General features: G+C 39.5%; 1 protein-coding gene across 2 annotated transcripts in view; it reads right to left on the bottom strand.

The window, feature by feature from the left end:
* Daw1 (dynein assembly factor with WD repeats 1) overlaps positions 1-13914 on the bottom strand; it is a 45367-nt gene that overhangs the window by 3965 nt on the left and 27488 nt on the right. For both annotated transcript variants that reach the window (XM_034521674.2, XM_076914912.1), the window contains exons 9-11: positions 11685-11787; positions 10804-10918; positions 684-760 (exon numbers count right to left, since the gene is read on the bottom strand). In XM_034521674.2, the coding sequence (XP_034377565.1) occupies positions 684-760; positions 10804-10918; positions 11685-11787 (295 nt within the window). The remainder of the gene's footprint in view (positions 1-683; positions 761-10803; positions 10919-11684; positions 11788-13914) is intronic.

The following is a 13914-nucleotide window of genomic DNA, read 5'->3' on the forward strand; positions in this document are numbered from 1 at the left end:
ATTACAAGCCTTCCCCCTGACACTTCACTTCCTAACAACCACCAATCAGGAGAAAAACAGAAGTTAAGTTCATGGTTTGGCTTCCAGAACCATCCAATTATGTTAAAGACCATATTGCCCCGGCAAATAGATGAGTACCAGGCTAGATACCCCCTTTTTGCCTCTATAAATACCTGCCTAAAATTAGACTTGGGGCTACACCCTCCTGTCCTGCTGTGTCAATGTGACAATAGTTTGGCCCAGGCTCAAGTTTGTAAATAAAGGGACCCTAAAGTGATTGCATCAAAATCAGCTCCCTGGTGGTCTTTTGGGGTTCGCAAATGCTCCCTGGCACAACACTCTAAGTGGAAATTCATCTTAAAATGATGATAAAGTACAGACATGACATTAAAAAAAATCCAATGATGTGCCTTCTCAGCCATTCACATTGAATACCATTTTTGACCCAACAAGGGCTCTGCAGCCTATCATTCTGTCTACTTCACTTGGCTTTATTTGTGTTCTCTCTATCTCAATCCATTTACTGCCAGAACTATTACTTCACCGCCTGAACCATATTAATATGTTGAATATTTTGAAGGTACATTGTGATATGTTAGCTCAGAGGGTTAATTTGTAACCTCTACTACCATAAAAGAAAATTTTATAGTAATCGCACTGCTTCAAATGAGATGGCAACGCACCTTTGAGATTTCTCCTTCGTGGCCTTCCAGTTTGGTTATGCACTTTCTTGTGGTCGCATTATAAACTCTTGCTGTTCCTTTTGGAGAGAGATGGGAATATACATTAGTCGATCTGAAATGCAGAACTTCACGTTACCTAAGTCTATCCTCTGACAAATGAGCTCCGGACTGCTTGTTCCTCCCATGTCAAGAACCACACTCAACTTCTAAATGCAGAAGAGGCTGGACGTGGTTTGCTCTCTGTCTCTCACATTATAGGAAGAGATCTTGGGCTCCCAAGTATAGGAAGGAATGTTATATAAAATAAGAAAAGAAAATGAAGTAGATAAAATGATTTTAAGTGTTCTCTTAGAATTGGTATGATTACAAACATAAAGCATATGCCTAGGATGCTTCACAATCCAGTAACACAAGTTGCCCCAGAAATGTGGGGCAACTTAAAAAGGAAGGCTAGGACTTGAAATTAAGTATGTGGTGCCCAGTCTCCCCATGACATCAAAACTATGTACAAGACAGGATGAGCATGAACTCAGAAGTCAGACTGCTAAGTCTACATCCCGCCTCCAAAACTTCCTAACTCTGTATCCTGACACAGGCTATTGTAGCTAGTTTATGTGTCTTTAGCCCTCTCAGCTCTGAAGGGGGTCAGCAAGTATACCAGCCTGTGTTAATTACATTTCATTGTACAGCAAACTATTTGGAGATACATACATGAGATAAACAAATAAATATTATCTCAATGCTTCATAGGAATCAGAAGAGGTTTATAGAATACTCCAAAAGAAGAAGAGATTATTCTGAAATAATGTTTTGTAGAACAATGAAAGAACAGAGTTGATACTGGAATAAACAGCGGATAATAAGGAAATAAAAACTAGAATTGAGCTTTAGTAAACTCTTCACACACACACACACACACACACACAGCCTACTGATCCGCCAGTCCTGTCCCCAGCTGCTGTGTGCCTTCCAATATTCTAGCAATCTAACATTTTATAATAGTAAAATAGAATAAATAGTAAGAAGGATTATGTCCTGTCTTGCTTCCCGTAACATAGCTTCATGGGAACTATGTTGAATTATCCACAGTAAGATAAACCACAACCTAAAATCACAGAGAGTTTTCAAGGGCGTGATGTAGGCGCCAGTGTACATTATGTGTGCTTATCAGGAAAGAGGAAAAATTATGTAGCATTTCACATGATTCCAAAAAACACGACACAGGAGAGAGCTTATCATCATGCATGGTGGACAGAGGCAGCTATAGCTGAAATAAGATCTAATATAGTAATGAGGTGAAGTATCACACAACTTCATGCAGTGTCATCAAGGACTAGACCCAGCCTAAAGCCCACTGGTGTTTAGAATCACACATCATTCTCAAGGTTACACTATGCATTCCCTATGATAGCTTAAGCAGATTGTTTAAGTATTTATTTTATTTTAAATTATGTGTATTTGTACGTGTCTCTGTGTAGGTAGGTATCATAAGTAAGTGCAGGTGCCGGTAAAAACTGGAACAGAATGTTGTATTCAATGAAATTGAAGGTGTGGTCATTTGTGGGCCACCCAACATGATTTCTGGGAACCAAATTTAGGTCCAAGAAAGCAGCAAGCACTCTTGCCCCTGAGCCATCTCAGCAGCTTATGTTATGCAGAATTTAAAGTGATAGAAAGAATATGGTACTGAGCTGCATCTAACTAATGGAGCATAGTGATGTAGCAGGCAAGATGTCAAACATATTACATGTAGAAAGTATAGCCTCACTGAGGTCTTCAAGGACATGGTACAGTTAGTATAGTGTTGCACATGATCCCTGAGAAAGAAAAAACAGTCATTTTGTTGTGTAATATATGGTACCAGAAGCCACCATTGAAATAACATATCCACATATGTGGTTATACATTGTATTGTATGACAGAATGCAGGAAAGAAAATGTCACTCATATCCATGGCATCACATATGCTTGAAAGAAATGTCATGGCTTACTGCAGAATCAAAGTTGGATGTGGTGCTCAGACATCATCTTTATGAGATAGTAGAGACATACATGGTATTGGCATACAGAGCCTCAGAATAAACTCAGTAGAAAGCTGTGGGATGTTTTACCCCACTACTTCCATAGCCCAAACTACAGAAACTGGCATAGTCAGTGAGACTGTCCAAATATGGTGTGATAGCAGAAAGGGACTTTAGGAGATAAGAACAAACAGTACAACATAATATGGAATCCCTGGGGAGATGAAATTTATATAATATTAAAGCTATGATACAGAAAAGAGAAAGCATGGTACCTGCTGGATAAATAGATAAAACACACATAGTATCATATTACATTTATCTAAGAAGGCCAGAAACTATACTATATATTATACATGGTCATATATTATATATAGCATATATATATAATAGTATATATTATACATATATAGCAAGGCACCACACATGACACATACATGCTTAAATATGTTGCTCATTAATCAGAAGATGGCATAGATATGATACATATGATACAATGTCATAAAAATAAATATATAATACTCTTTGATACAAGAGTGGACATCAAACCAATGTGAGATATGACATTTCACCAAATGTGTTTTTCAAGATGATAAGATAGTATCTCAAGTCATTTTCTGTCACTTCTCTATCCAACCAGCAGACAGGAACGATGCAACTTGGAATTCTTCTCAATGCAGTTTATTCAGGATCCTTAACCATCCTCTCTCTCTCAAAACCCCTCTCTTCTCTCTCTCTCTCTCTCTCTCTCTCTCTCTCTCTCTCTCTCTCTGGAAGCCCTTCTCTCCTCTTTCTCTCTCTCTCTGGGAGCCCTTCTGCCTCAGCCCCTTAACGGCTGTCCCAATCAGCACCTGCCACATGGGCATGCCTCATTGGTGCACCTCAAACAGCCCGTTTCTGCGTGGCAGGGAGTCTGTGCAGTAGTTCTGTGGTCGTGGCTCTGTTAAGGAAAGGCAGGTGGCGCACAAACTGCCAAGAAGTTGTGCTCGAGTGCACCCGCTCCTCACAATTCCCCCTTATTTATTAATTTTGGCAGAGAGAGTGCCTGTCTTAGGTTGCCCCTTTCAAGCAACGCTCCTTACCCATCATGGAGAGTCAAACAGCTTTGGTTTTGTCCCTGTCTTAGGTTGGTAACGTGCCCAAGAAGTCTTACCCGTCATTGACTACCTCTCTAGCATGCCAAGCCACACTTGAGGAGACTGTCCATCTCCACTGCTGCAAACGCTTGTCCTGAGATGTTTTCTGTCAGGCTTTCACCTGACATATGCACCAAAAGGCAAGGCAACTGATGGGGACGAGGTACATAGCAACTTCCCCAATTCCCACCCAGTCCTTGATGTGGGACATTGCTTGATGAGTCCAGCTGGTCAATCCGGAGGCCAGGGAGGTGTCCACTCTGGTCGAGTTAATGTGAACAATGGATTGTCATAATTCCCTCAATCAATTTCCTGAAAGAAACTGAGAAAGGCTTTTGGAAAGATTACTAGCATGGTTTATAAAAACTAGCATTGCTCCTTATCGCTGGTAGCATCCACATCAGCTGAAGGGTTTTCCTTAGCATCTCCATTCCTGTCTTCTTGCTGTATAACCCTGGTAAGTCTTTCTGAAACCCAAACTGGCTGATGTTGATCCTGAGGAAACACACAAACAGACCCTCTCGTCCACACCAACACTGGGTCAGGGCCACTCCATTTTCCTGTCAATATGTCCTTCCACATTACCATGCCTTTATGGGTAGCATCGGGATCAGTATGGCGATCAGCTGCAGACCGTCCCTGCTTATCCAGAATCAAAAAATTTAGGGTAAAGAGGGCTATAGCCACACACTCTCTCTCTAGGCTTATGGCCGGAGGCTATTCCCCCTCTTTGTTTAAGAAGACATTCCTTTAGGGTGTGGTGTGCCCACTCAGCAATGCCCTGCTCCTGAGGATTATAAGGCAAACCATGGTTAAGGTGAACTCCCATGATCTTACAAAAGGACACAAAGGAAGTAGAGGTGTACACCGGTCCATTATCTGTCTTTAAACATTTAGGCATGCCCCAGGTTCCCCAGGGTTCAAAACAATGAGCAACGACATGGCAAGCCATCTCCCCAGAATGCAGGGAGGCAAACATAATTCCAGAATAAGTATCTATAGATAATCTTCCAAACTCAGGGAAATGGGTGACATCCATTTGCCATAAATGTAGGGGGAGTAGGCCTCGGGGATTAACCCTGATTCCCATCTTGGGTAACAATGGGGCACAAGCTTGACAAGCTTTCACTATATCTCTAGCATCAGCACAAGGAATGCCAAAGTGAATGATAGGGTTTTAGAATTTACATGAAACTGGCTATGAAAGTGTCTTGCTAACTCCAGGGAATCATAGAGCGTAAAATTTGCAACATCAAAACAGGTCTTTGAAGCTTTATCAACAATATCATTTCCTTCAGTCAATGGACCAGGTAAACCAGTATGGGCACGAATATGTTGAACAAAAAAGGGTTGTTCCCTATTCCAAATAAGAAATTGCAATTGGGTAAGTAACTCTCCTATGGTGGACTTTAGGTTTATTTTACCTACAATTTCCAATTGTTTAATAGCATTTACTACATATTGACTATCAGATATCAAATTAAAGGAATGAGAAAATTGTTCAAAAACCTTTATCACAATCTGTAATTCTATAACTTGAGGGGACGCTGGAGGAAATTGGATGGTTACAGGCAATGATCCTGCAACCAAAAGCGCTCCACATCCTGTCTTAGAACCATCTGTAAAAATAGTAGGGCAATTTAACAAAGGTTTTCTATGGGTGATCCATGGAAAGACCACAGGATGAGTATTAATCAATTGTAATATAGGGTCCTTTGGAAAATGATTATCCATTGTCCCATTAAAAGTATATCTCAAAATTGCCCAATCATCCACAGTGGCCGCCAATACTTCAAGTTGAGCGGCTATATATGGTACAATTAGTCTTGTAGATTGGATGCCAAAGTGTTGAACACTCTGACGAATTCCCAGCATGGCTAATTGGGCTACTGCAGTTGGATAATGAGTGAGTGACTTAACAGGAGAAATTTTCGGATGCACCCAAAGTAAAGGGGCCCCTTGCCATAATACTCCTGTAGGCTGACATTCAGTTGGCAATATGCATAATGTAATATCCTGGGATTCATCTCTACGCCTCAAGGCTGCATCTTGTATGCCCTTTTCCATTAATGTTAATGCCGCTCTAGCTTCATTAGTTAAATGTCTTAGGGAGTTGAGGTCTGAATCACCTGGTAAAATAATGGCTATAATTGTTTATTAGACAATGAGAGATAGGGTCTAAGCCACTGTATATCTCCCAACAATCTTTGAAAATCATTCAATGTCCGCAGGACATCTGTACAAATATGAATCTTTTGGGGAACTATCCATTTGGCTGATATCCTAGTTCCCAAGTACTCAATAACACTACCTTTTTGTACCTTTTCTGGGGCTATGACTAATTGTTTTGTCTTTAGACTGGATATAATAAAATTGTAGGCATCATCAAGCATTTGCTCTGTAAACTATCTATCATTCTGCAGTCTAAAACTAGTGAGACTTCCAAACTACAACAGTCTGACTTAACAATGTATTAATAATGAACACATGACCTGAACTTTCACTCTCTTGCTTGATGCAATATTTGTTAGAAGCACAAGGGCCTTTTATTTTTAATGCAACTAAAAAAGAAATCCCTTAAATACTGTGTGTTCTTCTTATTCAAGGGCTAGGCTAGTACCAAAGTTTACTGAAAATTAAGAGGGGTACATCAATTCACTACCCTTTCTTAAGCCAATTTAAAAACACCCAAACTTTTGCTGACCTCGTTCCTTCGATAGATACTAATAGGGGGTGGGGGGGAAGAAACAAAGATGGTTTCATACTCCTGGAAAAACTTCTGTGGTTGGTATCCAGTGCCTTTTACTCCCGTGACTAGTACCCCTCATTCCTCGGCCGTCTTAAGGTCCCAAAACCGAAACCTTATCCACAGCCTGTAAGAACTAAACCTTTTGCTTTTAACTCTCCCAAAACTGGGAACTTATACTTTCACTTTCAACTCATCCCCAAACCGGGAACTTATATTGTCTCCTATCCGAGAACTTAACTTGTCCCACTTGCCTGGGAACTTTATAGTCTCTGAATCGAGAGCTTTCTTTTGTCCACTTACCTGGGAAGTTACCAGCTAGCTGCCCTAGTCACTGAGTTCTGAACTCCCCATACGGGCCACCACTTGTCGCTTCTCTATCCAACCAGCAGACAGGAACTACGCAACTCGGAGTTCTTCTCAACACAGTTTATTCAGGATCCTTAACCATCCTCTCTCTCTCAAAACCCCTTTCTTCTCTCTCTCTCTGGAAGCCCTTCTCTCCTCTCTCTCTGGAAGCCCTTCTGCCTCAGCCCCTTAACAGCCATCCTTTTATACCCCTGCCTGTCCCAATCAGCATCTGCCACGTGGACATGCCTCATTGGTGCACCTCAAACAGCCCGTTTCTGCATGGCAGGGAGTCTGTGCAGTAGTTCTGCGGTCGTGGCTCTGTTAAGGAAAGGCAGGTGGCGCACAAACCACCAAGAAGTGGTGTTCGAACGCACCCGCTCCTCACAATTTTCAAGGCATTTGATCTGACATAACATAATTCCTGGGATATAGGAAGATAAGACAGACACAAAGAATCACTAGACATAGTAATTTGAGATATGGAGACACACTCCAGCAACACAAAGGCCATCATAAAGGTAATAGACACAGTATATGGCACCATCTGTAGTCTTTCTGGATATTAGGCACATACAGTGAAGATTTTTGTGTGATGATCAAGGATATAACACAGTATAGTATGAGGCCTGGCTATAAAAGAAACATCAAAAACACAGTGCAGAAGCATAAGAAATGATTCATCTTAGTATACCAAGCATCAGAAAGATGGCATTGACCCATTAAATACCAACTTGGTTTTGGTTGGTTGGTTGGTTGGTCAGTTGGTTGGCTTTTTGAGATAGGGTCTCATTATAAAGTCCTGGCTATCCTGGAATTCACTATGTAAACCAGGCAGGCTTGTAACTCACAGTGATCTGCCTGCCTCTGAGCCCTTTCTCTAGGCCCTGCTCATAATAACCTTTGTTCAAAGTTACAGAACTATGTTATGAAAAGTGATATTTCAATGTTTGCTTTTATGATATTGATTTTATTCAAACAAATTTCTAAACTTACAGAGTATGGTAAGTGCTTAGTAAAGACATGTCCTATGAGACTCAACACTGATTATTATAAACTAAGGAAGGAATATGACCATCAACAAAGGAGGACAGAGAAGCAGATGGACTAACAAGAACTATAATTATTTCAAAGGACAGCATTTGGTTAACTTTTCTTTCCAGATACCAATATTTTCTTTATACCATAGTATATAGGACTGTGAGGTCCTAGCCAAAAAATAAACATAGATCACAAATAGAGAGTTTAGAAGAGGCTTATACATGTGGCCCCCACCCCATTGCCCATTCCAGTCCAATTGGAGAAATAAAATGTTGTATTGATATGGGTATGAGAAACAGTGAGCTCACACTGGTACTTATTCCACATACAGAAGCTACTGCAATGAAATGCAAAAGCAAAAGCTATAAAATGTATTGTAAATCACAAAATATATTATTATATATTATATCTTGCTGCACATAACAAGTTCCACAAGACTTGTGGGGTTAAAGATGTTTTTATTACTTAATAGTTACTGTATTAAGAACTCAGGAGGGGCTTTCCTAGATAAGGGTTTCTTTGCTGGGATTAAAGCAGTGTGCCACTATGCTGAACTTAAATATCATTCTTTATGGTTATCCAAAAGAAAAAGCAAGTACATAGAGATATCACATATGATGTTTAAGTTCATGGTTCTACATAGAGAATATATGTATATCACAAATCATATAATACCATCATTATCAAAAAGGGTGAAAGTACAGTTTGCAGGCCTACAGAGCTTTCAGAGGCATGAATGGAAAGGCATTACATATTTGTCAGAACAGGTTATACTAAGACCATACCATGACATAAAACTTAAATATGAAGCACATTGTGTTTTTGTCATTTTTTGTCATGTATATGGAGTAAACATTCTGTGACCCCAGGAAGTTTTAATCATACATAGCAAAATTACACATAGCTATTAAAGAGGAAAGATATTCAGACTACAGAGCCACATGTAGTATTTTAGAGTGTTTAACTACAGTGTTTCTGACACATAGTTGTCATACATGTTACTTACAGAATAGAATCACACATAATTATAAGTGATTATGAAGATATACAATGTCATATAATTGGCAAGGGTATGACATATTAATATAGCATTGTATATTATCTTCAAGGAGATTCTTCAAGCATTGTGCATAGCTGATACATTCAGTGTGATAATAAACCCAGGTGCAAAAGAGATGATATATGTATAGTATATTACCATTATTTAATGGATAATGTGACATTGACCTATCTATACCAAGCACAGAGTAAAATATTGTCAATATAGATAATATATCTATGTAGTATTCCCTATACATGTAGCAATATATAGAGTATGATTTTGCTAGTACATAGAGATTATACAGACACACATACACACACTCTACAGGATCATATAGAATAAGATATTGTCAGTAAACATCAAGTAGTTTTATATATTTATTATACATATATATATGTGTGTGTATGTATATATGCATCATATAAACTAAGTTATTATCAGTAGAGATCATGCAGATATATACTGTAGCATCATATAAAGAAATTGCCAGTAGAGCTCGTGTGTGTGTGTGTGTGTGTGTGTGTGTGTGTGTATTGCAAGCATCATAAGGCAGATAAATGTGGCAAGTACCCCAACATAAATTTCAGGAATTTGAAAATTTTACTGTAGTGTCAGAGGAGTTTTTAGCATATGATTCTGACATACTGTGGCATAGACATGATCTTCCAGAAAGTGTGTCTAACAATGTGAATCCTCGTGCTTGATCATCAGTGAGATGACAATGTACTGTCATTTGTGGATAGAATTCAGGGGGCATGAATTCACATATAACATTCTTAGATGTCATTCATACAGTATGAGGATCCTGGGTGGTATTCAAGAAGACAAAACAGAGTGATCCCACATGTAGGCACTTGTGTGACTGTTCAGTGTAAGGCCATAACTGGTCATCAAAGTGACAACCAAGAGCATAGTGTTAGAAAATGGACAAGAAGGAGGCTTTAAGGATGTTATATATCATCAAGGACAGGATCCCTCAATATTATAGCACCATATGTAGTTGACAAGTGGCATTATATGATGATCAGGTCCATGCTACAAAATCAAAGTGAGGACTTGGGTTTCAAAAACATGTATGGTCCTCATATGATGTTATATTTGCCTATGAACAAGGTAATGAAAGCATCCTATAGAAAATGTTTTTCACAAGAATTTGACAGGCATGGTGGAACAGTATATTATTTATAAGGAGTTAATACAGTTTATTATGGTAACATCAATAGTGGTCAAGTAGATAATCCCAACAGAATGAAATATTGTATGCAATCATCAAAGAGATGATTGTGAGCATGGCACCATGTGTGTGGAAGACATCAAGATCTGTACAGACATGTGTGGCTCTATCAAGGAGGTAACACAGACAATGCAAAACATTACATGTGACTCTCAAGGATACAAAATAGATCCAGGACTTGTGACATAGTCAGCAATGCCCACTGTGCAGAGGCCGGGGCAGGAAGATCACAAGATCAGGCCACTGGGGCTACAGAGTAAGTTCAAGTCCAATCAGGACGCATTACAGAAATCCTATCTCAAAATAGAGCTCATGGGGATATAACTCTGTGGGAAAGTGCTGCTAAGCTCTCACTGGAGTCTAGATTCAATCTCCCAATAACACACATAGGAAACAATGTGTCATGGACACACTGTGGTTACATACATGGAGTGAAGGCACATGTTTCAACCACAACAGGCTGTTGGGGAAATAGAGTATGGTATAGAGTCGGGACATTTCCAAGAAAACATAAACTTCTCCATAGCTTTAATGTGTCAAATGATGACTTACCATCGGCAGAAGCTGTTGCAATCAGTTTCCCAGTGTAATCAAAGCAGCTGTCCAGGATCTCGTCCTCATGGCCTGTTAAGGTCGCTACACATTTCCCACTTGTAGCATCCCACAACTGAAATTGGGAGAAATAGAAACCATCAACTAACCAACTGAATTCCTCCCCAGAGTGGGGAAGACACACAGTGCGCCCCTCAATATGAGTCTTTCCAAAGAACTGTGCTGAAAAGGACACATATAATTCTCTCTGATCAGTTAATTACACTTTGATCTATGACCTAAGACCACAGCCAATCATCTGGTCACAGGGAAACCAAAGCAGACATTTAAACTTTTCTACAATATTAAGGAAAAAAAATCCCAAGTGGTATTGCTTCAGGGACCAGCACGAAGGAATCTTTTCTGTAACAAAGATGATGAGGGGCTTGATTTCAAACTATGACAACAAAAAATGAAAAGTGCACCATGAGATTTAAGGGTTTTTTTTTTTTTTGTATAAAATTGAGTGACAAGTGGTTTCAGCCTTTCAGTAATTATTTTTGAAGTGAAGAGGCTCAATGACACGAAGAAACTTATTTGAGGCTCCTTGAGGGCCATGCCCATATGAAACGTGCATTCTAAATAAACAGTGGGAAACTGGGTAAAATTAGTGTGGCTTTTCAAACAAGATCGTTTCTGATTTAGAAGCAATCAAAATCATTTTATCACCTCATGGTTCCTTCAAGCTATGGAAACTGGAAACTCAAAAGTTAGCAATTATTATTTATAAGTCAACGTTTAACCATATGCCCTCTTTGAAGTCTATTAGTTGTTATGATGAGTACCCGACACAGAATAGAGGATAGAGACACCTTACAAAGTGAGGCTGACTCTGAGCTCACCATGCAGGTCTTGTCCATGGAGCCTGTTAGTATCAGAGAGCAATCCCAATTGAACAGGGCACTGCTGATCTCGGCACAGTGGCCAATTAAAGTGTGCACCTTCCTGCAAGACAGAAATAGTCACCACTGGTAAAAGATGTTGTCCTGGTTACATTTCTGCTGTGACAAACCACTCTGAAGAAAGCACTATAGGAGAAGAAGGGCTTATATAAGTCATTCCAGGTGACAGCCTGTTGTCTCAGGGAAAACAAGGCAAGGACTCGAAGAGCTGGCCACATCTCTGAAAGAAGCAAGCACAACCCACACCCCATGCCGCCCACTTGAGTCTGCTTCTGCTCAGATGCTTTCTTCACTCTTACACCCAGTAGGCCCACCCCAGGAAAAGATGATGCTCATACCCAGGGTGGATCTTCCTACCTTAATTAACAATCAACACAATCTCCCACAGAAGTGCCCACAGGCCAACCTTACCTGAGTAATTCCTCACTCAGAGTCTCTCTTCCTAGGTGACTCTAGATCAGGGGTTCTCAAAACAACTTTTGGCAACCCTCAATCTCCAAAAACATTTATGTTACAATTCATAACAGTAGAAAATTACTTATGAAGTAGCAATGAAAATAATTTTATGGTTGGAGTCAACACAAAACAAGGAACTATATTAAAGGGTCATAGCACTGGGAAGGTTGAGAACCACACTGCTCTAGGTCAGGTTAACAATAAAAACTACTGCAGGTGCTTTTACTACAGCATGTGCATATATGATCAAGCTCAGTTGTGTGAACTAAATTTTAGTATTTACAAAATTACATTTTTTGGTAGTAAAATAAAAAACAGCTCTGTTGTTACTCAAAAAGAGAACACTGATTTGCATTATTTTATGGAAAAAGTTTTAAGCAATCAAAGCTATTGTGACTGAGACTGGAGAGATGGTTCAACACTTAAGAACCTTCACTAGCCCCAAAAGATCCATGCTGGCTTCCCAGCAACCATGTCAACTAATAACAACCTGCAACTACTTCCAGGGGATCCCGTGTCCTCTTTGGACTTCCTGGGCCCAGACAGGCATGGGCTGCACAAGTATACATGAATGCAAAAAACACCCATATGCACAAAATAAATCTTTGCTTTAAAAGGTGATATAAGTGTGTCTGACTTAATTCTGTCACAGACAGTTTCTGGTTTGATCCATAACATACCGTATCATGTGTTCATACGGGTACACACATCACAGTGTACCTCATAAAGTTGTACAATTATCACATATTAGTATAACTTTGAAAAACAGTGTTTAATGGGATGGAGATGTGGACTACTCTGTTTTCATCATTAAATAGTTCATACATGCTGTGAGTGTCACACTACACGTATAAATATGTACTGTTAAAAAAATTTTGAAACTATAACTTAAAGTAACATTTTATAAAAGAATCGTTAATGACTCTTAAAGGCATTCTAGAACTCTTGAAATGGTTGTAAAAAAATCAATAATTACAGCTAGGAAAGCAGCACCAATGACAGAGTCCTGACTTCTATAACAGAGTCCTTCTTCCATGAAGAACACTCCAGGATTAATCTCCGGAATCTGGAACCAGGTGTAGCAGCACAAGACTAGATCCCCAGCATTCAGAAGGTGGAGGAAGGAGGATCAGATGTTCAAGATTACCCACAGCTACAGAGAGAGTTGGAGGCTAGCCTGAGCTATCTGAGACTCTGACTCCAAAAGGAATCAGTTAGCTAACTAATTCATGAATGAACAAAAACACATGTGTGGGTCCCACAGACCCAGAGGCATTAGGGAGCTGTGCATCAAATGGTTGAAAGCCCCATCCTTCTCTCATGCCTTGTTCAATAAATATCTCTTGAATGATAGCACTGGTAATAAATTTATCAAAAGGTAGAGTCCAAGAGTCAAGTTTTTTTTTGTTTTTTGTTTTTTGTTTTTGTTTTTTTTAGATTTATTTATTATATATGAGTACGCTGTAGCTGTCTTCAGACACACCAGAAGAGGGCATCAGATCTCATTACAGATGGTTGTGAGCCACCATGTGGTTGCTGGGATTTGAACTCAGGACCTCTGGAAGAGCAGTCAGTGCTCTTAACCACTGAGCCATCTCTCCAGCCCAAGAGTCAAGTTTTTGAACAAAAAATAATGCTAATTTAGCTAACTTGTTAGCAAGTGAGACCAACAACCATTAGAAAGGAAATTGAAGTTCTTGGGCTAAATTAAGTT

The sequence above is a fragment of the Arvicanthis niloticus genome, chromosome 17 (genome assembly GCF_011762505.2).
Source record: "Arvicanthis niloticus isolate mArvNil1 chromosome 17, mArvNil1.pat.X, whole genome shotgun sequence".
NCBI lineage: Eukaryota > Metazoa > Chordata > Mammalia > Rodentia > Muridae > Arvicanthis > Arvicanthis niloticus.